Source organism: Mytilus californianus, unplaced genomic scaffold, assembly GCF_021869535.1.
Source record: "Mytilus californianus isolate M0D057914Y unplaced genomic scaffold, xbMytCali1.0.p SCAF_19, whole genome shotgun sequence".
NCBI classification, from domain to species: Eukaryota; Metazoa; Mollusca; class Bivalvia; order Mytilida; family Mytilidae; genus Mytilus; species Mytilus californianus.
The window spans coordinates 7,049,399-7,076,862 of record NW_026262667.1 but is presented as its reverse complement, the minus strand read 5'-3'; the positions used below and the strand labels follow the sequence as shown (position 1 = coordinate 7,076,862).

At 33.6% G+C, this 27,464-nt stretch overlaps 2 protein-coding genes across 3 annotated transcripts in view; one reads left to right on the top strand and one right to left on the bottom strand.

Annotated features, from left to right (window-relative positions):
* Positions 1-24,484, bottom strand: part of LOC127727183 (synaptotagmin-11-like) — a 41,272-nt gene extending 16,788 nt beyond the window's left edge. The window contains exons 1-8 of one of the 2 annotated variants that reach the window (XM_052234626.1): positions 24,463-24,484; positions 12,436-12,618; positions 11,449-11,646; positions 10,961-11,221; positions 10,442-10,615; positions 5,836-5,912; positions 5,192-5,321; positions 386-514 (exon numbers count right to left, since the gene is read on the bottom strand). In XM_052234626.1, coding sequence (XP_052090586.1) covers positions 386-514; positions 5,192-5,321; positions 5,836-5,912; positions 10,442-10,615; positions 10,961-11,221; positions 11,449-11,646; positions 12,436-12,606 — 1,140 coding nt within the window. In that variant the 5' untranslated portion in view covers positions 12,607-12,618; positions 24,463-24,484. Of the gene's footprint in view, positions 1-385; positions 515-5,191; positions 5,322-5,835; positions 5,913-10,441; positions 10,616-10,960; positions 11,222-11,448; positions 11,647-12,435; positions 12,619-22,215; positions 22,248-24,462 lie in introns of those variants that run through there. The other variant, XM_052234625.1, reaches the window with a different exon arrangement.
* A 304-nt stretch (positions 24,485-24,788) lies between these two features.
* LOC127727184 (uncharacterized) lies at positions 24,789-27,228 on the top strand. The gene is made up of 2 exons (XM_052234628.1): positions 24,789-24,849; positions 25,308-27,228. Exon 2 carries the CDS (start codon positions 25,309-25,311, stop codon positions 26,443-26,445), a length of 1,137 nt encoding a protein of 378 aa, XP_052090588.1. The 5' UTR covers positions 24,789-24,849; position 25,308; the 3' UTR covers positions 26,446-27,228.
* Positions 27,229-27,464: the final 236 nt, after the last annotated feature.

The following is a 27,464-nucleotide window of genomic DNA, read 5'->3' as shown; positions in this document are numbered from 1 at the left end:
ACAGAAATATATCTTCAATATCATAATTACTACTAAATAATATATATTAGTCTGTATGGTCAAGGTAAAGCTATATCAAATTAGTAATAGGAAAATAGATATTAGATCTAAATACTGTAATTAAAAAAAAGATGTAATCACAAGTCAACAACTTTATGGGAATAAATTATGTCAAAATACACAAAATTATGTTATTAAATTCTCTGAAGTCTGACATCACTAGATTAGATTAGTTCTGTTCAGTCACCACAAAAGACAGGTCAACTATAGTTCACCTAGTACTTAATATCAGTACTGGTATGCCTGTCTGACAAAAGTCTCCTAGGAAATAGAGTATTTATATCTTACTTTGAGACATTCATCCTAAGAAAAAAATTCAATCTACCTTTTTGCCTGTATGTTCTTGGAAAAGAAATGTTGGATGCCTAGAACTGGCATGTGCTACCAAAGCTTCTCTGAATTCCTCTGCTGTGGCATGCTGTGCCCATTTACTCTTCAGCCTTTCAGTATTTCTCTAAAATTATATAAAAAAAAAACCTGAATTACTCACTTAAAATATACCGAGAAAAAACTACTGGCTTTGAGAATATGTTAGTAATAAGGCCAGGTACAATACATTCAACTCACAAAATTACATAGGCCAGGTAAAACTCACAATGCTGTGGTACAGGATTTCATGGAGCCAGTTATTTTCCCAGTGCTTGTCATTTAGTCATTTACCAAACGATTTTCAAAGTGACAAAAGTTTTTCTGATCAATTTCATCATTAACCTTTTAAATTAAAAAAAAAATGTACGAAAATCTACAATTTAACCTGGTGACATATGAATGACAAATTCATGAACCCAAGCTAATAAACAGTCACAGCCATGATGGAGCAGATTACATTTTGCAAATTTCTTAAAGTTGCAGTTTTACTTCTCCGAAAAATAGTAGACTACACTTCCGCATAAAATCTGTACTGCTTTTTGTGCAATTTACTTGATTAGTTCCATGACATAAACATAAGGAAAAGAAATGCACAATATAACAAGAAATGATTGTAACAGGATGCTGTTACGAAGTCTCCCAAACGAAGCTCCCATAATTCGTAATTCCCAGGGTCGCCTGACATTGGACAAAGTCCTGTGAAAATTGGTTTGGTCTAGTAAAGTTATATGCATTAGTGATGCCTGGGGACTAACCCTGTATATCATTCAAATCATCTTGGCATGACAAACCAGAATATATATGGTTTAGGGGTGGGGATCTTGACCATTTACAAGATACAAGAACATTGGGGGTGGGGGAAACCCCTGGGGACTGACCGTATATGTCAATCAAATGTTCTAGACATGATTAACAGGAATATATACTGTAAATTCAGAAATTATTGCGAGGTTTTTATTAATGCGAATAATGCGACTGGGTGACTATCGCAATAATAAGAACTCGCATTCTGATGTCTGTAACATATATCTGTATGCAGATTTTCATGATATCGCAATAATTAATCTTGCATTTTTGTCCATTCTTGAAAAATCGCAATAATAAATGCACGCAATAATTTCTGAATTTACAGTATGGTTTATGGGTGGGGATCTCTACCATTTACAAGATATAAGAACTTTCTCAAATGACAGGGGGTCGGGATGACCCCTGGGGATTAACCCTGTATATCATTCAAACAATCTTGGTATGACAAACCAGAATATATATGGTTTAGGGGTGGGGATCTTGACCATTTACAGGGGGTGGGGATGACCCCTGGGGACTAACCCTGTATATCATTCAAACCATTTTCGCATGACAAACCAGAATATATATGGTTTAGGGGTGGGGATCTTGACCACTTACAAGATATTAGAACTTTCTTAAATGGCAGGGGGTGGGGGTGACCCCTGGGGACTAACCCTGTATTTCATTTGATGTGCTTTATCATGACAAACCAGAATATATATGGTTTAGGGGTGGGGATCTCGACCATTTACAAGATATAAGAACTTTCTCAAATGGCAGGGGGTCGGGATGACCCCTGGGGACTAACCCTGTATTTCATTCAAACCATCTTAGCATGACAAACCAGAATATATATGGTTTAGAGGTGGGGATCTCGACCATTTACAAGATATTAGAACTTTCTCAAATGGCAGGGGGTCAGGATGACCATTGGGGACTAACCCTATATATCATTCAAACCATCTTAGCATGACAAACCAGAATAAATATGGTTTAGGGGTGGGGATCTCAACCACTTACAAGATATTAGAACTTTCTTAAATGGCAGGGGGTGGGGGTGACCCCTGGGGACTAACCCTGTATTTCATTTGATGTGCTTTATCATGACAAACCAAAATATATATGGTTTAGGGGTGGGGATCTCGACCATTTACAAGATATTAGAACTTTCTCAAATGGCAGGGGGTCGGGATGACCCCTGGGGACTAAACCTGTATATCATTTAAACCATCTTAGCATGACAAACCAGAATATATATGGTTTAGGGGTGGGGATCTCGACCATTTACAAGATATTAGAACTTTTTCAAATGGCAGGGGGTCGGGATGCCCCCTGGGGACTAACCCTGTATATCATTCAAACCATCTTAGCATGACAAACCAGAATATATATGGTTTAGGGGTGGGGATCTCGACCATTTAAAAGATATTAGAACTTTCTTAAATGGCAGGGGGTGGGGGTGACCCCTGGGGACTTACCCCGTATTTCATTTAATGTGCTTTATCATTTAGAACATTTTCAATTAAAAAGATTGTGTCTATCACAAACGGTTTTCAATTTATGATCATTTGAAAATTTAAAAAAATAAAATCCCATAGGGTTCTATAGTAAAACCCTCCTTTCTTGTTGCCCTTCAAAGTACCCCTTTATAAACCCCAATGCACAAACAAAACCCTGATTGCACCACTAGACATGTTAGTCTAGCATATTGTGAAACCTTAAGTTAATCTGACGAGCGGTTTTGGAGAACATGTGCGGACAAGTTCAAATTTAAAAGCGGCGGAAGAAGAAGAAGAAGAAGAAGAAGAAGAATAATAATAATAATAACAAGAAATGATTGTAACAGGATGCTGTTACGAAGTCTCCCAAACGAAGCTCCCATAATTCGTAATTCCCAGGGTCGCCTGACAATGGGCAAAGTCCAGTGAAAATTGGTTTGGTCCAGTAAAGTTATATGCATAAGGGATGCCTGGGGACTAACCCTGTATATCATTCAAATCATCTTGGCATGACAACCAGAATATATATGGTTTAGGGGTGGGGATCTTGACCACTTACAAGATATTAGAACTTTCTTAAATGGCATGGGGTGGGGGTGACCCCTGGGGACTAACCCTGTATTTCATTTCATGTGCTTTATCATGACAAACCAGAATATATATGGTTTAGGGGTGGGGATCTCGACCATTTACAAGATATAAGAACTTTCTCAAATGGCAGGGGGTCGGGATGACCCCTGGGGACTAACCCTGTATATCATTCAAACCATCTTAGCATGACAAACCAGAATATATATGGTTTAGGGGTGGGGATCTTGACCACTTACAAGATATTAGAACTTTCTCAAATGGCATGGGGTGGGGGTGACCGCTGGGGACTAACCCTGTATTTCATTTCATGTGCTTTATCATGACAAACCAGAATATATATGGTTTAGGGGTGGGGATCTCGACCATTTACAAGATATTAGAACTTTCTCAAATGGCAGGGGGTCAGGATGACCCCTGGGGACTAACCCTATATATTATTCAAACCATCTTAGCATGATAAACCAGAATATATATGGTTTAGGGGTGGGGATCTTGACCACTTACAAGATATTAGAACTTTCTTAAATGGCATAGGGTGGGGGTGACCCCTGGGGACTAACCCTGTATTTCATTCAAATCATCTTAGCATGACAAACCAGAATATATATGGTTTAGGGGTGGGGATCTTGACCACTTACAAGGTATTAGAACTTTTTTAAATGGCAGGGGGTGGGGGTGACCCCTGGGGACTAACCCTGTATTTCATTTCATGTGATTTATCATGACAAACCAGAATATATATGGTTTCAGGGTGGGGATCTCGACCATTTACAAGATATTAGAACTTTCTCAAATGGCAGGGGGTCGGGATGACCCCTGGGGACTAACCCTGTATATCATTCAAACCATCTTAGCATGACAAACCAGAATCTATATGGTTTAGGGGTGGGGATCTCGACCATTTACAAGATATTAGAACTTTCTCAAATGGCAGGGGGTCGGGATGACCCCTGGGGACTAACCCTGTAAATCATTCAAACCATCTTAGCATGACAAACCAGAATATATATGGTTTATGAGTGGGGATCTTGACCACTTACAAGGTATTAGAACTTTCTTAAATGGCAGGGGGTGGGGGTGACCCCTGGGGACTAACCCTGTATTTCATTTAATGGGTTTTATCATTTAGAACATTTTCAATTAAAAAGATTGTGTCTATCACAAACGGTTTTCAATTTATAATCATTTGAAAATTTAAAAAAATAAAATCCCATAGGGTTCTATAGTAAAACCCTCTTTTCTTTTTGCCCCTCAAAGTACCCCTTTATAAACCCCATTGCACAAACAAAACCCTGATTGCACCACTAGACATGTTAGTCTAACATATTGTGAAACCCTAAGTTAATCTGACAAGCGGTTTTGGAGAACGGGTGCGGACAAGTTCAAATTTAAAAGTGGCGGAAGAGGGAGAGGAAGAAGAATAATAATAATAATAAGAACTGAGCAAAAACAATAAGTCTTCCCAAACTTCGTTTGGGAGACTTAATAAGAACTGAGCAAAACCAATAAGTCTTCCCAAACTTCGTTTGGGAGACTTAATTAAAAGATTAAAAGTAGCACAATTTAGGTTTTTTAAAGATTAAATGGGTAAAATTCTGTCTAAAGTTGTATTTATAGTTTATAGTGCATTTGCTGATATTCGATGTTTTCTCTAGATTACATGCCCGTATTGACGTAGTCAAATCTGCATCTTTCCATATCTTAATTTCAACAACAGTTGTTTTAATTTTGTTGGACACTTAAATTCGTGGATAAATCCATCCACAAAAACCATGAAAATTGGTACCCCACGATTAAAAGTACTTTCACAGTATGACCACCAATTGTAAAGGATCTGTTTGTGATATTGTTACGGTAGTTAAGATATTCATTAATATACTTACTAAATCTGCCAATCTAAAGAAATCATGGAGACTATGATCTGGGTTAAAGGTCATAAGTTCAATGATGACTTGTCCAAGAGAATCATTGCCACCAAAGGTGCTCTTGTCTATCACATGGAAAATAATGTATCTGTAAATCAAAACGTAGGAAATCCATGGTTACACAGTTTTATTTTATTACTCAATTGTTTTACAATTGTATAGAATTCCCTATCACAATGTTGAAGCCCCATATAAGTCAATTTCCCTAATAGGTTTTAAAGTGAGGAGCACAAATACGATTTGTAAACTTGAATTTCTTTGATATTTTTGCTATTTAAAGAATTGACAGATCATAACCATTAGTTACAGAGAAACATAAGATAAAGATGTAAAAACTTTGGAGTTATCAAATGTTTGTAAAGAGCTGAACTTCAGTGAGTAAAAATGGAGTGTTCCACTCCAAAAAGCCAAATCTAAAAGGATCTTTGTGGTTCATAATCTGCTGAAAATTTAATCTCACATGTTACCCCAAAAATATAATAAAATGTGTTGAAATGTCTCGACTGTAAAACCAGCAATTATAAACATTAAAGTTGTATATAAATATCATATGCATGCATATTAATTTAGTGAACATTAAACTGGAAAAGGTTCTCTCCTACCTCTGAGGAAGTTCTTCAAGAGCTACTTCAAATTCAAATGTTTCATTCCAGACAGGATCCACAGTATTCTTCAATTCCTTAAAATAATACCAAAGTGTCTTGTCATACAAATATAATACCAAAGTGTCTTGTCGTACAAATATAATACCAGAGTGTCTTGTCATACAAATATAATACCAAAGTGTCTTGTCATACAAATATAATACTACAGTGTCTTGTCATACAAATATAATACTAGAGTGTCTTGTCATACAAATATAATACCAAAGTGTCTTGTCATACAAATATAATACCAAAGTGTCTTGTCATACACATATAATACCAAAGTGTCTTGTCATACAAATATAATACCAGAGTGTCTTGTCATACAAATATAATACCAGAGTGTCTTGTCATACAAATATAACACCAGAGTGTCTTGTCATACAAATATAATACCAAAGTGTCTTGTCATACACATATAATACTAGAGTGTCTTGTCATACAAATATAATACCAGAGTGTCTTGTCATACACATATAATACTAGAGTGTCTTGTCATACAAGTATAATACTAGAGTGTCTTGTCATACAAATATAATACTAGAGTGTCTTGTCATACAAATATAATACCAGAGTGTCTTGTCATACAAATATAATACCAGAGTGTCTTGCCATACAAATATAATACTACAGTAAATGATCATTAATTAAGGTGGATCATCGGTATATATTTCCTCAGATAGAATTTTCTTATACTTTGCTAAAATGGAGATTTTACTATGCTTTTTTCAAAAATATAATAAAAAGTAATGGTCACCATGCTATTTTTCAAGCTACAAGTCATGCAAAATTGCCCAAATTTGCATGGATTGTTCATGAAAAAACTCATTTTTGTGAATATTAAGAAATCTGTGATAGAATTTTGAAATAAAATATGAGAAGATAGGTTTTATAATATGCTTTAAGAAAATAAAAAGAAAAAACAGTGTCACCGAACTTGTTTTCTTGCTTCAAGTAAAAAATGAAAATGTCACTCTCAGTCCAGTATAAAAAAATTTACTATAAGGGTCATTTTCAAAAAATGTCTAATTTTCAGTACACCCATGCTAAATTTTTTATTTCTAATGGAAAATGCAGTTGTAAGTGTTTAAATGAAAGTTTTTAGCATTTATGAGTCAGAACAATAATAATAAACACGACTTAGATCTATTTTGATAAGATTAAAATACATTTAAGTCCGATTTTGGCGTAATTTATGTGCGTACAGTGTCCGAGTAACACATTTCAAATGATTTTTTTCCTATTTTCTGATCGCCTTGATATCTGTAAAAGGGACTTTTTTAGAACGTAAATAATAGCTCTAACGAAAAATCGTAGCTTCTTTATTATTATATGTAACATTTTGTCTACAAACTAAATTCAATCAGCGTACATGAAGTTCATGTCCATCCTATTACCGCTACTTAAAATAGCCGTTAAAGTTTTCTCCCTATGAATATTGAATTGATCAGTGTTGATTTCAAAAGCACAAAGTTACCTAAACATTTAATTCAGCACGTTTCTTGTATAACAGTGTAGAGAAAAGATATATCAAGATATTTAGTGAAAAAAAATAGAGGGTACTTTTTTGTCATGTCTATGCTGTTACCAACATATTGATTAATTACACCAATATTATACTTGCAAAAAGTGCAATAACGTGTTGGAAACCAAAATCACAACAGAAAAACATTATCACTTCATCAAAGGGAGTAGTTATTTCACAACAGCATTCAAAAATGAAGAAATTTGTCTATCCTGTTATGTCTATCATGTTACTATGGTTGCTATGGTTACAGTAACAGGATAGACAATAGTAGACAGAAATGTCTTTAAAAAGTTTATAATAACATATATTTGCACACATAATGAAATGTATCGTTGTTTGAACTCATCTAAAGGTTATAACGTCTTAATCTTCGCAATTTAGCATTTGCATGTGCAATACTGCTATCGGTAACAGGATAGACAAAAAGGTAACAGGATAGAACTTAATATAGTGATATATCATTAATGTACGTTCCTGTTACCAATAAAATAAAGACAAAAGTAAACCAAAGTGCGAGGGATTTACTTGATGTTGGGTTTATTTGAAAGAGAGAAAAAATGCTGAACATTATGAATTGCTACCTTAGACTTGCATTACTGGTGGTTATTTTTATAACCTTTGAAAACCAATTTTTATAGGCATTTTTCAGTACAACATGGAAAATTGGCAAATAATCTATTATTTCACAGAATGAATATATATAGATGTTTTTACTCTTGAAAACCATCTTATTGGCTACGAAAAACAAGCTTAAAATTTTATCGAAACCTTTTCTAAATAACCCGAAATTTCTTTTGAACATGGTAACAGGAGAGACAAAATATTGCACCACCTATCAAAAAATGTTTCAATATATTCTTGTATGAAATTATCAAGATTGCATCTTTTTATATGTTGTTGTATAAGTACTGTTTGTTTTGATTTGCTCATGACGAGGGATGTTGGAATAAGTAACTTTAAATCAATTTCAAAATTTCAGAATTCAACATTTTTTGAAAATGACCCATAAGAATTATCTCCCCATAAATGGCTTAGTTGAAAAATTGATTCCAAAAAAAACAAATACTTGGTATTTGTTTAAAAATCTTGGATAATGCAATCAATCACTTATTTTTCTTTATACAAATAAACAGTGTTACACATAAATTGCAAATCTGTCTCAAAATTTGATCAGTAAAAAACATTGAAATGCTCAAATACATATGACAAGAGTGCACACACTGAAATGTCTCGCCTTCTTTACTAACCACTGATTTTATGTTGATAGTCCTAAATATAAAGCTTTACTACAAGTAACACATAAACTTAACATGATCCAAGAAAATGAGGTCAAGGTCAGATAAAATAAACGAGAAATACATGTACACCTTACAATCATTCAATAAACCAAACATAGTTGACCTATTGCTTATAGTTTCTAAGAAACAGTCTTAATCAAGAAAACTTAACATTGACCAATGGACCATGAAAATGAGGTCAAGGTCAGATGAACCTTGCCAGACAGACATGTACACCTTACAATCAATTTATGCATTAAATATAGTTGACCTATTGCTTATAGTATCTAAGAAACAAACTTAACCATGAAACTTAACATTGACCAATGAACCATGAAAATGAGGTCAAGGTCAGATGATACTTGCCAGACATACATATACACCTTACAATCCTTCCATACAACAAATATAGTTGATCTATTGCTTATAGTTGAAGAAAAACAGACCAAAACACAAAAACTTAACACTGAGAAATGAATCGTGAAAATGAGGTCAAGGTCAAATAAAACCTACAAGACTGACATGTACATCATAAAATATTTCCATACACCAAATATAGTTGACCTATTGCATATAGTATTAGAAAAAAAGACCAAAACTCAAAAACTTAACTTTGACCACTGAACCATGAAAATGAGGTCAAGATCAGATGACACCTACCAGTTGGACATGTACACCTTATAATCATTCCATATACCAAATATAGTAGACCTACTGCTTATAGTATCTGATATATGGACTTGACCACGAAAACTTAACCTTGTTCACCGATCCGTGAAATGAGGTCGAGGTCAAATGAAAATTGTCTGACGGGCCTGAGGACCTTGCAAGGTACGCACATACTAAATATAGTTATCCTATTACTCATAATAAGAAAGAAATTAATGTTACAAAAAAAGTTCGACTTTTTTTAGAAGTCACTGAACCATGAAAATGAGATCAAGGACAATGGACATATGACAGACGGAAACTTCGTAACATAAGGCATCTATATACAAAGTATGAAGCATCCAGGTCTTCTAGCTTCTAAAATATAAAGCTTTTAAGAAGTTAGCTAACGCCACCGTAGCCGCCACCGGATCACTATCCCTATGTGAAGCTTTCTGCGACAAAAGTCGCAGGCTCGACAATAAAAAGTAATTAAATATAAATTTGTTCCATTTGAGTGTACACTGCAGGACAATTTTCATGAACAAATTTTCCCTTATATAGAAATGGCCAAATTCATATTTTTCAATGGTTTATTAAAAAATCTGATGAAAAAATAACAAATGCACATTGTATGTTATAACTTGGTTAATTTTCATTCCATTCCTTTCAGACTGTAGATGATTTTGCTTTAACATACTATAATGATGGACAGACTGACAGACAGTCAGAGAGGACAAAAAACATGTATTTAGAATGCAGGGTAGACAAGGTGGATATAATTTTAAGCAGTTACTATATCATAACATGAATAGGGTAGTTTTTCCTTTATCACATGTTAACTCTCTTCTATATCACAATTCAGTCAGGACATTTGATAAATATATTTCACATGAACTTTTTTGAAGAAGTCACAAAAAACACCATGTCATCTATCTTATTCAGAATAATAATAAAAGTGAAAACAAATACTAACTGTTAGATATGTATATTGACTTTGCAAGTCTCAAAACAAACCCTGACTATTGTCATGAACATTTAACAAGACAATTAAACTTCATACTTGATGCCCATTTATTATACTTTGCATTAATAAGTCATTATATTATACCTTAGTCTGAAACATTAATTTTGTTCCTGGTACAGTTACTTTAACAAATGGGTCAGCTAAAGAAACCTCATCTCGGGCTGACAAACCATGTGCTCCATGTATAGTAACCAGCAATGATGAAGGATGCTGGAATTCAACACTCACTTCAAGGTCACCAGATACATCAAGGTCAGTCTGTAAAACAGAGTGGTTCATTATACAAAAACATTAAATTATTTAGCTCAGCTATATCTTATAATTCTAAACTGATTTTTTTACACGGACAATGATTTTAAAACACTTGCCACTGACTAATGATTTTCTCTTTATAATTTAACTTTAAAAAATTGATATATTCTTATACATGTATCTTATCTTTTTTTCAACTGCTAACTTCTTCCTGAGAAGTTTATCTTATGAGAAGAAATGGTTCTATTTGTTTTGAGTGTGCGGTAGGTGCATTGAGTTCACATTTATTTCAAATAATTACCTGTCAACTGAAAAGGTACCTTATTAGTAAATACCAGAAAGAGTGCCTACCTCCATATTCAAATTATACCATGCTGTATGTATAGGGCTATCTCTAAAGTTAAATGTGTTTATATCTATTATAACTTCTCCCAGAAAATCATCTCTCCCCAGTAAATCACTGTCCATTACTTTAACAACCAACTTCCTGTTAATCAGCTCTGTTTCTGTTAATGGATAGGCAAAAATTTCATCAAACTTTGGGTTGTTGGTTTGTGGATATACCCTTGTTCTCTTTTCCTCAGCATCTTCTACATCAGGGGTCATCTCAAGCTGGAAAATAATTTCAAATTACAAAAGGCTTTGATAATCATCCATGGCATTTATGGTAACTAACTTCCATGTAAGTCAGAATGGAATCAGATGAGAAAGGAAAGTTTATAAGATGACAGGTGAGAACTATATTAATTTACTGTGGGATAAAGAACTGAAAACTTTAGCTTCATCATGGCATTTCAAGATATCATTTATATCGGCTTTTTCCATGTACCTTCACTTACCTTGACATAAGGATCAGACATTTTGGATCTCAGATCTTTAGATCGAAGCTCTCTACATTTGATGACCTTGACCAGCAGTAAATGTCTTTTGAAATCATATTTAAAAGATATCTGGATTTCTCCCCTGACATCTCCTACAGCTTTCATCACTGTGGGATCCAGCTTCTTAAATAAACCTTTCAGAATCTGCATATTTCTCTGTAAATTAACAAGAACAAATTATACATATGTAAGTAGCACAGTATATTTAAAAAAAAACAAAATATCCATCTTCTTGATTTTACTGTTTGGGGGCTCCTCTGTTTCCAAATCTCTATCTCAACATAACACAAAACATTCTTTGGGGCCCTCATTACATAAGAATAATTTACAAAACATAGATTTTATATTCATATCTTATACATATTAAAAATATGAAATATGATGAAGTCCATGACATGTCAAAGTAAACCCCAAAAATTATTTGGATAAAGAAATGGAATAGAGGGTGCAAAAGTTTTACAAAATTCTGTGGAGCCTTTCAGGAGCAGCACAGTAGGGGATCCAAAAGTGGGACAGAAGGACAAATTAATAAATAGACAGACACCCCATCACTAGATACTGCCCACTTCAAAAAGCAGGGGGTATAATATAAATTAAGGTATACAAATTCCAAAATATAAACCTTTCAATATTATTTCTAGCCAACATAACTAAATGTTATCTATGGATAAGTTCTTTCAACTAAAGCTCACAAGATAAAAATGTCCTAGAAAGGCAGTATATAGTCACACTTAATAAGTGATAGTGGAATATAGCTATAATATTGTAATTCAGAACAATAGTTTGGTCTTTAAGGCCAATCAGATTATTTCTAATTCCCTAAACTTTTCCTTTTTTTTCCAGAAAATAACTTATGTATGCTAAATATATGGATATGTCATTGTAAATTGATTTTCTCTCTTTCATAAGTTTTGATTTGTAACTTTATTTAAACATGATAAGTACCATATCTTCATCCTGTTTGGACCATCCTTGAGCTGCAACTATCTGTTGATGGTCACGCTTGGCTGATATCAATCTGGCCAACCCATGAATTTTGTTAATGTTCTGCACTTTCTGTACCTCTTGTCCCTCTTCCATAAGATGGTCCTCATATTTAGACTGATTCTTTCCCATCTTTCAATTTATCTGCAATTAAGTCAGAAACAGACCATCAGGTTGTAAATCAAAATATGATACAATCTGGAATGGACAATAGACAATATAAATGCCCCATTGTATGATACAAACATGACATTAACAAATTTCATGGAGTACATTTTGATGACTTTTATACAAAAGTTAAACAATGAAATAAACCAATGTTTACAATTATGAGGAAAGATTCAACTACATTTAAGTTTGTGACTTGGTCCATTCATACTTTTCCAATCATATGACTCAAACAGCAATGTGAGCTATTGCCAACACAAAGTGTCATGTCAACTGTCATATACATTGTACTGTCTTTCTTGTTTTTTCAGTAAGTTTTAAATTTTGTAAAATTTACTTAGCTGATAAATTTTCATAAAGATTACAAATTTTGTATGCATTTATTTTCAAGTTACAGTGAGGGCAAACGTCATATCAAAGCTTTTTCTAGTGTTATCTACATATAAATTTTAATACTAAACTCATTACAGTTTTTCTCATTTGTCAAATGTTCAAATTTATGTTTTGAATATATATGTAAGCCTCAAATCTATGTCCAGCCTCAAATCTATGTCCTTTCCGCAAATCTATGTCCTTTTTAATATTGCGTCATAGACGTTCCAAATTTATGTCCTTTATTGTCTCAAATCTATGTCTTTTATTGTCTCAAATCTATGTCCTGTATTGTCTCAAATCTATGTCCTTTATTAACTCAAATCTATGGCCATTTCTGTCTCAAATCTATGTCCTTTATCGAAATGTGGTGACGTAAGACATAGCAAGACGTCATCAAGTATATGACATCACTGCATAAAAGGAATACATAGATTCGAAACTGGAATAGTTTCACCAGAAAAAAAACTTTTTTAATAAGATAGTGGCACAAAATGTCGTTGTTAAACACTATATAAATACATGTAACACATAGCCGAGAGGGTGATAGATCAGATTGTTACCCCGAGAAAACATTGTCAACTGAGGCGAAGCCAAGGCTGACAATGTCTTTTCGAGGGGTAACAATCTGCTCTATCACCCTCTCAGATATGTGTTATTGAATTTATTATACTGAATGTTCTTTTATTACTGTCTATTAAATTTCAAATTCAAAGTAATAAACTATGTTGTCTTGTACATAACAATCATCCGTATTTATTAAAGCGCACACTTGAGCAAGCGTCTCCGTGAAGGGTAATAGAGTATTTGCCATGGGAAATAGTAAATTGTCTCCCTCGTATTAACCAATCAAAATCTGGCAAAATTTTGAACAAGACGTTTGTAAATAGGTGTATGTGTTTATAGCTTACGATACAGAATAGGTTTAATTCATTGTTGAAGGCCGTACATGTATCTTTAGTTGCTTGTATACAGATGTCATTTTGTCTCAGGTTGTTTATTAACTTATATTTCGTATTTGTTATATCAAGACGTAATGAGTAAAGGGAAGTAACGATAATTACTACAGAACAATTAAACACGGGATCAAGAAAAGCAAACAATTTGAAAATGTTGTAGTTTTACAATAAAATGTAAATCATACAATAATTACACACGCATGTAAAATATATAAGCACACACATGGAGAACACATCCCAACTTAACATTGAATTATGGGAAATGACTTAATAAAACAAAAATCCTATAAGGCCGTACTTATTAGACGGGCATAAATTTGCGCATGGCAAAAACAAACTGGAAAAAGATTAAAGAAAAGGACACAGATTTGAGGCCGTATCTTTTTTAACGGACATAGATTTGCGAATGACGTCACGATTGAAAACAAATTTGAAAACAGGACACAGATTTGAGGCCGTATCTTTTTTAACGGACATAGATTAGTGATTGACGTCACGATGGGCCACAGATTTGAGAAACGGACACAGATTTGAGGCCGTACACAGATCTGAGGTTTACATATATATATATATATATATACAAGTCTAAATTGAAAACAACGTTCAAACCTATGATTGCGTTGGATAAAAACCGCAAATTTTATACATGTGCATGTAAAACAAATTTCTTGGTAGAGGGGTCTAAATACAGCACAAACAACATTTTCCAAAAGACCAAAAAAAGTGAAAAGTATATTTTAACAAATCGCATTTGACTAACAGGTCGAACAACTGATGTTCTTAAACCCTGCTGACTGCCATTGACGATTGCCAAATAAATTGATCACGAGATGTAACATGGATCTTAATTATTAATTTAATACCAAACAGAAAACAATAAACAGGGGCGTTTCCATGATATTTGAAAGAGGGGGCGTAGAATACAATCTTTCCTCGAGCGGAGCGAGGTGAAAATTTTTTTGGACCTTTTTTTGGCTAAAAAACATAAAATAATTGTTAAATGCACTAATGTAACGGTTCCTGTCTTGGAGCATGTATATTTTATAGTTAAAGTGTCAGGGTTTGATATTCTTTATGCCGAATTCTCTCCATTAATTGTCTATGGTATATTAAAATGATTGGATGGATCTTAACAGCAGTAGACCAATAACGAGAAATTCCAAATTCTAGGGTATAGGGCGTTACTTTACATTTCAATAGTCCTAGGCCAGGATTTTATGAACGGGAGGCGTAAATCCGGTTGCCCTGGTATAGGGTCCATGGGGAATGTCAGAAGCTCCTGGATTTCAACAATTTAGCATCAAATTATGAAGTATTATAACAGACTCCACGATAGACAAATTGGTGAAAATAGTCTGACTTCGGATCATTCAAATTATGTATTGATTAACATGTGGATATCAAATCTTTGGAAGAAGTTGTAAATTCAGTAAAAGGTTATATGAAATGGGCATGAAAAATGAAAAATAAATCTTTAACGATAGCTTTTTCTGAACTTTTGATATGTGTATATATATATATATATACCCGTTTTGTTAAAATATACCTTTTCACTGTTTTGGTCTTTTGGAAAATGGTGTTTGTGCTGTATTTAGACCCCTTTACCAAGAAATTTGTTTTGCATGCACACGTATAAAAATTGTGGTTTTTATCCAACGCAATCATAGGTTTGAACGTTGTTTTCAATTTAGTAGATATAAAAAGATGTGGTATGAGTGCCAATGAGACAACTCTCCATCCAAGTCACAATTTATAAAAGTAAACCATAATAGGTCAAAGTACGGTCTTCAACACGGAGCCTTGGCTCACACCGAACAGCAAGCTATAAAGGACCCCAAAAATGACTTGTGTAAAACCATTCAAAAGGGAAAACCAACGGTCTAATCTATATAAGAAACGAGAAACACTTATGAACCACATCAACAAACGACAACTACTGAACATCAGATTCTTGACTTAGGACAGGTGCAAACAGTTGCAGCGGGTTTAAACGTTTTAATTGTACCAAACATTCACCCTTATCTGAAACAATAGTGTAACATTGTATTTATAATACCCCGTTCTAGATAGTCAAATCTGACTCCTTCCAATGCAAGGCGAAAAAAACATAACCCCATTTCAAACATTTAGCTGAAAATGCAACCCAGTTTGTCGGAACATACCTGGTATCATATATATATCGAGTATCCACCGGGTAGATGTAGAATGGCCATTGGGGAAGTGTCACACAAAACAACCATTTCATGTATAGATTTACTTACCGCTTTGGTTGTTTAAAAAAGGTGTCCAAGTCACCCATTGGATGGGGGAATCAGTATAAGAAGAAATCAGAGTATGTGTTTAATTAATGAATATGATAAATTGCCATATTCAAAACAATATAAGCAGATAACTCTAGTTTTTTTTTTTGTTTTTTTTTTTGAAAAGGGGGGCGTACGCCCATTACGCCCTTACCTGGACCCGCCCCTGATAAACTTGCGGAGAAGATGGTATACCGCAAACATGAGGTGCAAAAATTTGTACACCATATCAGGATTTCGACAATTAATGTCTCTTCAGTGATGTTAGGGATCGAAACGGTATTTGGAAGGCCATATAATTTACCTCAATTTAGGATAGACTCTTGAATTTTAAAGAGTTGAAATAGGATGAACGGATCATATAAACCCGAAGGAAAATATAATACAAGCCCAAACGAAAAAAATATAAACAAGTCTAAATTGAAAACAACGCTCAAACCTATGACTGCGTTGGATAAAAACCGCAATTTTTATACGTGTGCATGTAAAACAAATTTCTTGGTAGAGGGGTCTAAATACAGCACAAACAACATTTTCCAAAAGACCAAAAAAAGTGAAAAGTATATTTTAACAAATCGCATTTGACTAACAGGTCGAACAACTGATGTTCTTAAACCCTGCTGACTGCCATTGACGATTGCCAAATAAATTGATCACGAGATGTAACATGGATCTTAATTATTAATTTAATACCAAACAGAAAACAATAAACAGGAGCGTTTCCATGATATTTGAAAGAGGGGGCGTAGAATACAATCTTTCCACGAGCGGAGCGAGGTGAAAATTTTTTTGGACCTTTTTTTGGCTAAAAAACATAAAATAATTGTTAAATGCACTAATGTAACGGTTCCTGTCTTGGAGCATGTATATTTTATAGTTAAAGTGTCAGGGTTTGATGTTCTTTATGCCGAATTCTCTCCATTAATTGTCTATGGTATATTAAAATGATTGGATGGATCTTAACAGCAGTAGACCAATAACGAGAAATTCCAAATTCTAGGGTATAGGGCGTTACTTTACATTTCAATAGTCCTAGGCCAGGATTTTATGAACGGGAGGCGTAAATCCGGTTGCCCTGGTATAGGGTCCATGGGGAATGTCAGAAGCTCCTGGATTTCAACAATTTAGCATCAAATTATGAAGTATTATAACAGACTCCACGATAGACAAATTGGTGAAAATAGTCTGACTTCGGATCATTCAAATTATGTATTGATTAACATGTGGATATCAAATCTTTGGAAGAAGTTGTAAATTCAGTAAAAGGTTATATGAAATGGGCATGAAAAATGAAAAATAAATCTTTAACGATAGCTTTTTCTGAACTTTTGATATGTGTATATATATATATATATACCTGTTTTGTTAAAATATACCTTTTCACTGTTTTGGTCTTTTGGAAAATGGTGTTTGTGCTGTATTTAGACCCCTTTACCAAGAAATTTGTTTTGCATGCACACGTATAAAAATTGTGGTTTTTATCCAACGCAATCATAGGTTTGAACGTTGTTTTCAATTTAGTAGATATAAAAAGATGTGGTATGAGTGCCAATGAGACAACTCTCCATCCAAGTCACAATTTATAAAAGTAAACCATAATAGGTCAAAGTACGGTCTTCAACACGGAGCCTTGGCTCACACCGAACAGCAAGCTATAAAGGACCCCAAAAATGACTAGTGTAAAACCATTCAAAAGGGAAAACCAACGGTCTAATCTATATAAGAAACGAGAAACACTTATGAACCACATCAACAAACGACAACTACTGAACATCAGATTCTTGACTTAGGACAGGTGCAAACAGTTGCAGCGGGTTTAAACGTTTTAATTGTACCAAACATTCACCCTTATCTGAAACAATAGTGTAACATTGTATTTATAATACCCCGTTCTAGATAGTCAAATCTGACTCCTTCCAATGCAAGGCGAAAAAAACATAACCCCATTTCAAACAATTTAGCTGAAAATGCAACCCAGTTTGTCGGAACATACCTGGTATCATATATATATATCGAGTATCCACCGGGTAGATGTAGAATGGCCATTGGGGAAGTGTCACACAAAACAACCATTTCATGTATAGATTTACTTACCGCTTTGGTTGTTTAAAAAAGGTGTCCAAGTCACCCATCGGATGGGGGAATCAGTATAAGAAGAAATCAGAGTATGTGTTTAATTAATGAATATGATAAATTGCCATATTCAATACAATATAAGCAGATAACTCTAGTTTTTTTTTTTTTTTTTTTTTTTGAAAAGGGGGGGCGTACGCCCATTACGCCCTTACCTGGACCCGCCCCTGATAAACTTGCGGAGAAGATGGTATACTGCAAACATGAGGTGCAAAAATTTGTACACCATATCAGGATTTTGACAATTAATGTCTCTTCAGTGATGTTAGGGATCGAAACGGTATTTGGAAGGCCATATAATTTACCTCAATTTAGGATAGACTCTTGAATTTTAAAGAGTCGAAATAGGATGAACGGATCATATAAACCCGAAGGAAAATATAATACAAGCCCAAACGAAAAAAATATAAACAAGTCTAAATTGAAAACAACGCTCAAACCTATGATTGCGTTGGATAAAAACCGCAATTTTTATACGTGTGCATGTAAAACAAATTTCTTGGTAGAGGGGTCTAAATACAGCACAAACAACATTTTCCAAAAGACCAAAAAAGTGAAAAGTATATTTTAACAAATCGCATTTGACTAACAGGTTGAACAACTGATGTTCTTAAACCCTGCTGACTGCCATTGACGATTGCCAAATAAATTGATCACGAGATGTAACATGGATCTTAATTATTAATTTAATACCAAACAGAAAATATATATATATATATCGTAGAGTTGTCACTTGTTTAGACGTACTTATCAAATAATTATTTCTGTGACTGTATCTTACGATCCTTTACGATAGATAATTTAGCTAATCTGCAATAAATTCCATCTTCATACCTAATATATCATGTACTGTGTTACAACTCTAGATTATACTGATGAGGAAAGGTAACACTAGGCCACCGAAAGCTGAATTTTTGTTCAGTCTAGGTGGCAGAGTGGTCTAGAGTGCTGGACACAGTGCAGGCGGTGTTGTCGTGATATCTCAATAGCATGAGTCGAATCCCGGTGAGGGAAGAACAAAAATTTGCTCCCACAAATTTGCAGATTTAACATTGTTGTGCTGATATTTAGAGTGATTATGTATATATATGTAGGACTCTAAAGTGCGATGGGGACACTAAAGTGCAATGATCACGCTAAAGTGTGATGGTATACGCTAAAGTGTGATGGTATACGCTAAAGTGCGATGCCTCCATACGCTAAAGTCCGATGGTCCGCGAAAGTATAGACGTAAGAAACGTAGTTTGATTATGAAGTTAACAGTCATTTATGCAAACTAAAAAGGAACACGCCGGAAGATAAATTACTAATATTTGATTAACAACTGTTAAACCAAATGTCAATGACTTATTAATAAATCAATTTAAACCTAACCGTGCTTTGACGTCTGAAGCAAATGTGGTTTTTTTTCGGTAGCTGGATGAAGAACTTGTATCCTGCAGTCGACCATTTTACTATTTAGATACAAAATAGTATTCGCATAAATATCCTGTATCGTGCTTTTATTGGAAGCGAACTCGTTGTTTATCAGTCAGAGATATAACTCTATAGGGTTATTACAGAAAATATCTTGCATGTGTTATTACAGATACTTGATGAGTTGTCTACTGTTTAATCCTTAAATTTTTGAAATCTGTAATAACACATGTTTGTTATTTGTAAAATAAATCATAAATGTTTTAATTTTTAGTGGGCTCTAGGGAACTCTTGAAACTTTGCACAGAAACTAAATGCATAGCCTTGATAAATAATTTTTGAACTAGATTAATACATTTTTCATTTACCATGGTAAATCAATGAAACAAGGCTTTCAAGGGATAAACTCAGCTGTAATAACAAGGCTTAGTTATTAAAGGCATGTAACTTATTATATGAGACACTTGGGAATTACTAGGAAACTTGCGCAGAACCTCATTACATGCTCTGATCATGATTTCTTACAATGAATTAAAATACATTGTAATTAAGCATGATGTATGTCTGAGCAAATGCTTTGGAGTGATGTAGAGAAGCTGTAATAACACCCTTTAGTTATTACAGGCATATTTTTTCTGTAATAACATAGGTTTACTATGCATGATCGTCAAACCATGAACTGTTACATTTTTCTATAGTTTAGAATACATAAAGACAATAGTAATATCAATAGCACTTATAGACAATTTAACAAAACTAATGATGTATATTGTTCCTTTGAAACATGTAACATACATATGTTATCACAGTTCTTAGATTTTTTAGTCCTCAATAACAAATGTATGTTATTTTTCTCTAATAACCCTATAGAGTTATATTCTTGACTGTTTATGTTGCAGTTTACTTTGCGGTCCCCGTTTAAATATTGTCGCTTTAAAAAGTAACATCGGTAAAATAAAGGTACATGTTTGCATGTGTAAATTATAAATTGTCTGCTAAAATATTAGTCTGTACATTATAGGAAAATATAACATGTATGCTTAGTCGCTACAAAAAAGGAGAAAACTCGGCGAACATCGCCTTTTTCTCTCATTTAGATTAAAGTTTAAACAAATAAATGCTACAAATGCCGACAATAATCGAATTTTGTATTTGTAATTTACAATGACGACTGTAAGGGGAGGTGTTCCCATTAGTGATAGACTGTGTGAATGGCAAGCTACGCCAATTATCAAATTTTAATACGCCTGAATTGTTAAAAATTCACTTACAAGAAATATAGTATTTTGTGACACCTAAATTACCTTTTTAGAAATTATTACGTGGTCGGTCTTCTAAATTTAGAAACAATCACTTCAGCATACCAGTAGATTATAATGCCTATCACATATGGTATACCTTAGAATACTAGATTTTGCAAAAGGACTATTTTTACATCTTATGTTCTTTAACGTTTTTAAAGACCTCGAACCTTACCCTATTGGTCCATCGCACTTTAGCTTGATATACCACCGTACTTTAGCAAACAAACAACTATCGCACTTTAGCGTGAGACACCATCGCACTTTAGCGTAGACCATCGCACTTTAGCGTGACCATCGCACTTTAGAGTCTTACATATATATATATAGTCAACAACTAATACACACTTACCTGAAAATTTACATCATCACACATATTTACTAATAAAAATTGAAATAGTTTAGAAAAGCCAAAAAACATCCAAAATTTTTATGGTTTTCTTAGTACTGTAAATTCAACTCCAGCATGTAACAAATGTTATCAATATAAAGATATGAATGAGACAACAACCCTTAACCACAATGTTACTATCTGTCTGCCATCACAGGAAATCACACAGGTTCTGTAAAATTGTGATGTCACAACAGAAAAAATTTGATACCACATTTAAAACCTGATTGTGGTATGATGTCTAGCATTGCAAACTTGATAAAATCTCAAGTGAAGAGAGACAGAATCCAAGAATGCAATATACAGTCTTAAAAATCAAAATAAGACATTTGTTATTGTTTAACATCATTGTAACATCAACAAATTATGTTACCCTTGATACACAGATAAATTTAAAGCATCAATTTATGTGTACTCTCTACATGCATAGGTGATGAGGAAGTTGAGGGGTCAGCAATGGACCTTTACCTGAAATAATGTAATTTATTAGATTGGGGAAGATCCTCATAATTTGGATATTATTCGAATTCCCCTATTTTGAGAATAGAGTAAAAGTTAATTGTCTTCATAAACATTTGTCCTGATATTTCTATCATGATGTGTTTAATGGGAAAATGTAGCCTTTTGCATCATCATTTTCACCATAACATCCAAATTCCTGCCAGCCAGAATTAAAAATGCTTATCATTGAAAATGAATACCTGATTATGTGTTTAATACCAATAAATGGGGATAATACCCATTAAAAAGATCATCTTGAACCTTTTACAAAGGGTATCACAACACATTCAAAACTTGGTTCCGGTCGCCCAGGGTTCATTTACCCACTTAGTCTTTTCGCCCACATTAATATATAAATTATATTTATTATTCCATGGTATTTGGTTTTATATATTCATATATTTCAGTAATTGATGTAAATAAAAGGCAAATGTATAGGGAAAACTGAAATATTTTTGTAAAATTAATTCAAATTATTGATAATTGATAATTTATTAGTCAAAAACTGTTTGGTTTGGTTATAATAATTTTAATCATTAAAGGCTGTTGATTGATCTACATATACAATGCCAATTCGGTATTATTATTATGTGTTCAATCTCCATGACTATTATAATAACCTGGGTCTAATACAATCTGTTATAAGTAACAACTAGCTTTAATTTCTGTGATTTAATTTTGAAGTAAACACATTGCAAATTAAACTCTAGAGTTGGCTTAATAGTAAAACAGTGAATGCATGGAGTGTAAAACAAAAAAGTAAATCTATTATAACAGTCTGGCTCCTTTAATATTGATCTTGTGTGATTTCATAAATACGGGAATAAACGAACATTTGGGGATCTAATATGGAATCACCACATTCACACATAAAATATGGTACTGTAACAGCTAGCTAGTACATGTGTATTTCATGTGACAGAGATTCGATCTCGACAGCAAGCATTATTTTGTGATTTTAGTGACAACTAAAATTATGATCCAAAAAATATGCTAACATCTTCAACATCAGGCTTCTCAAAATTTTTAACTTTAACCCTTTTTATATATATTCATATCATCTCGAGAAACATTTATCATGTTTATACAACAAAACGAATGAATATAATAATTATGTGGGTGAACTGACATGGAGTGAACATGTTTACAGATGAACAGACATAGGCAAACAGTTTTGTTGGGTATGTGGACGATCATGATATAGGGAAAACAGCAATAGATAGTAAAAATATTTCAGAAATTAATATGAATATAATACAAAAACGAAAGTTTTATTTGATATGGTGAATCTTTCAAAAACAAACTTAAGCTCTTAGCAGCTTTTTATCGAATACAAATATCAATTATGACCTCGGGTCGATTGGAATCCGGGTCCATTCGCCCAAAAACACGTTCTCTCCCATTCACTTTTGCCCCCTTTCACGTTCGCACCCCGGGTCAGTTCGCACCCTACACGTTCGAACCCTTTTTATTGGTTTTGTATTAAATAATTTTTCCATCGTTTTTTTGGTAGTGTATTGCTATAAATATTTTTTTTGTTCATTGTTTCAAAATAAAGTGACTTTCTAAAGGTTTTTTATGTTGAAAATTTTTTTAATGTTAAGATACCAAACCGCTATTACTGAACTCAACTACAATAACATTTTGAATCTTCCATTGTTTTTACTCATACCAAGCTAAATACATGCTAACTACATGCAGAATTTACATCAAAGCTAGTTAAAACAACAATCACAATTTTCAAACACATAACAATAACACCAAGTTTAGCCATGTAAACACCATATTAACAGTAATCATACATAATTAACATATAATAATTAATCATCAAATCAATCTAAACAATATTTCATTTAAAAATTCTCGAATTTTTATTTATGAAAATAAAAATATTTTGATATAAACATCTAAAAAACATCTAATAATTTATCAGGTTTTTGAATTAAAAAAAAGGTGCGAACGGACCCAGGGGGCGAACGTGTGGGGTGTGAACATGTAGGGTGCGAACGTGTATTGGGCGCGAACGTGTATTGGGCGCGAACGGACCCGATACTGGTTGATTGGGTGTAATTCTTTCATACAAAAACAGGACTCAAAATTGGATTATAGATTAGCTTTTGGTTTGTAATTACGTTTTATGTTATATTTTTAATTTGCACAGGTTCCTAGTTCGAAATGTTAGAACAGGAGGAGCTTATCTTTGCTTCATGAACATGTTAAATCACACTTAATAATTAAACAACCCAAAAAATGAAAATGAAAGCATAGAAAATAAAAAAAAATAGAAAATTAAAATACTTGTGAAATAAAAATTAAAAAAAGAGCTTTATCCTTGAAAAAATCTCATAGACAGCAAATAAAATCAATGATTGATACTGCAAAGAACTGTTTAGAAAGGTAAATACTGTATTGTGTATAATTCAGGGGAAAATCACCATGTTGTTTACCTTGGAGAAGTCTCGGATCTAAACAAACTCGCCCTACAACAAACTCGGACTAGTGCTAAAAACCAACGACCTAATTTATGCTAAAACAAGGAAAAAAGACTAACAGGACAGACAGCGACCAATGACAACCACTGAGTTGCAGTTGTTTTTTTCAACTTTAGTGGAATTAGTGGTCAGATTTTGTTAATGTCCGATTTGCAATGGACAAAATTTATGAAGGCTGGGTTTGTGTGGAACGAGTCCGAGTATGTTATGGCCCGACTTGGAAAGGAACCGAGCCGTACCGGAATCTCCCGAAGAAATTTATCAAAACGAGGTCGATGGCGCCAAGTTGGAAGTGAAATGAACTGCTGTCAAATGAAATAATAAAGACCAAACATTAATAAGGTATATTTACGATAAAGTTGTTTGCTAATACTAACATGGATTCTGTTTGTCATGTTATATAAAGTGAGCACGATCGCATTATAATGCATTTTAATATGTGAGACTGAGAGTCTGAGCGAAAAAAAAAAGTGTTTTGTTTACATTTTTACAGTCGGTTTACATCCATATGTGTATCAGGTCTATTGTTTAGCTTATTCTACAGTCTACTGTTATCGAACTTATTCCAAATCAAGTAGAAATAGCGGCCATTACATAATGGACAAAAAGAATAACAGGCTGTCAGTAATTTGCTCAAACATTGAATAGTACACCAGTCACCACCTCACTCCTTTGAAAATAATTTCACCAACAAAAAAAATAAAAACCATTAAGCTTTATACAGTTATTGCTTTGATAAAAAATAGACATATGAAATGTGTTTTTTTTAATCATTTGTAACATGTATATTACACTTACAGAATGTTTGTCAATATATCCAACAGTGCTAGAAGTTCAACACCTTCAGCTGAGAGATCAATATCAAAGACCAGAATCAGCAATGACACTTTAGACAGTGGTATTTTCTCTCCTCTAGCTGACAAAATGAATAAAGATCCAACACTATTATCAACAGGAGTGTTACAGATAAGTCCATTAAAAATGCCTTTATCTCCGGCAAAAATAAAAAATGAGTCAATAATGTCAGAAATGACTGACATCAGTATTTCAGAAGAATGGGAAAAGGATTTTTTTTCTAATTTTGAAGAAAACTTGTTCAACATGGATATAGATGATCGCATGTTGTCTGACATTTTGAAGTCTCCCAAGGGAAAGGCTGCCATGAATGAAATGATACGCTCACCAAAAGGAAAAGCATTTGTTAATAAAATGATGAAGTCACCAAAAGGAAAATTGATGAAACGACAGTTTGATAATGAGCTCCCAGGTTTTAGCAATGAAAGCCCAAACAGTTTTGATGCAAAACAATTGTCCACTACACCTATGAAACCAGAGTTAAAAGGAATGCTTAAAATGTCTAATTCAAAGCGAAGATTAACAATGACTGACCCAAATATGCAAGGAAACGTGGACACTGATGCAGAAATAGATCTGTATATACAACAAAATATCTTGGGAAAGGTTAAGACTGAAAATAATCAAACACAGCGTAGGCAAAGAACCGAATTTGTACCAATTCAACCAAAAGAGAACCAGCAGCCAGTTGTTTGGCCATCACAAGAGAGATTAAAATTTGCCAGGGCGCAGTTCCAAAAAACCTTGCAGATGGCAGTACAGAAAGTTTCACACGACACACATAAAAAAAAGGTGAAATTTCAAGAGCCAGCAAAATTTAGAATGGATAAGTATCCAGAAATCAAACAAGCACTTGCAAGACCCACTGCAGGTCAAGTCAAACGTCAGTTTCCTAAGATTAAACCATTGAGTATTGAACCTAAAGACCTCTTAGTGCCATTCATGGAAAGTTCAGAAAACACATCATGGTACATGTATGATGAAAGTGACGATGAAGATGAAGAATGGGTAGAAGATATACCATTCTCTTCACAGAAGAGGAGTAAGAACTCTAGATTACAGAACAAGCAACGGAAGTATTGATAGAGAATCAAATTGACTAAACATTACATGTATATGTAAACTTAAATGGGTTTGTTGTTCTTACAAACGTGATAAAAATGTTCATCTCCACCAAGGGTCGAGATAATTTGTTTTCCTTATACATGCATATACATCTTGATGTCACAATTTAGCTTCATAAGTCTCATACTTATACATGTAGCTTGTCATCGATCATTGCCATCATGTTTTGTCTAATTTAAAGAATATATGGCCTTCATCGTACATGTATTACAAAATATTCTTGTTTAATTTTGAAAGCTTAAGATATTTACAAAAATTTAAAATTGAATTTGGCTCAGGTCACTCATAAAATGAACATACACATGTACAGTCTCGTGCTGATGTAAGTTGCTCTGCAAATCTATGTGCAATGTATGTATGTACATGCATGTACAAAATGTACATATAGACATGTAATTGTAAGCCCTGAAAATTGTTTGTAGTAGTATCATATCTTAAAAAACCATGAATTAATATTTTGAGGTTTGTTACCCAACAAGGAATGTGTAAGGGGAAGAAACATTTTGACAAATTGTGACTTTAATAGAAATTTGAGTGTTTTTCTCTCTCTCTCTCTCTCCAATGTTACACCCTCTGTCATTGTATCTTAGCTATAAAATTAACAGATGACTTTCATTTCTTTGCAGTAATTGTAAGATTCTTTTACAATCCATCTTAAGTTTACTATGCTATGGAAAGGTTTTTATGCCCCACCTACAATAGTAGAGGGGCATTATGTTTTCGGTCTGTGTGTTCGTTCGTCTGTCCTGCTTCAGGTTAAAGTTTTTGGTCAAGGTAGTTTTTGATGAAGTTGAAGTCCAATCAACTTGAAACTTAGTACACATACATGTTCCTTATGATATGATCTTTCTAATTTTAATGCCAAATTAGATTTTTGACCCCAATTTCATGGTCCACTGAACATACAAAAATGATAGTGCAAGTACTATGGACACATTCTTGTTTTTTTAAATTTTGATAATTTTCTTTTTGTATGA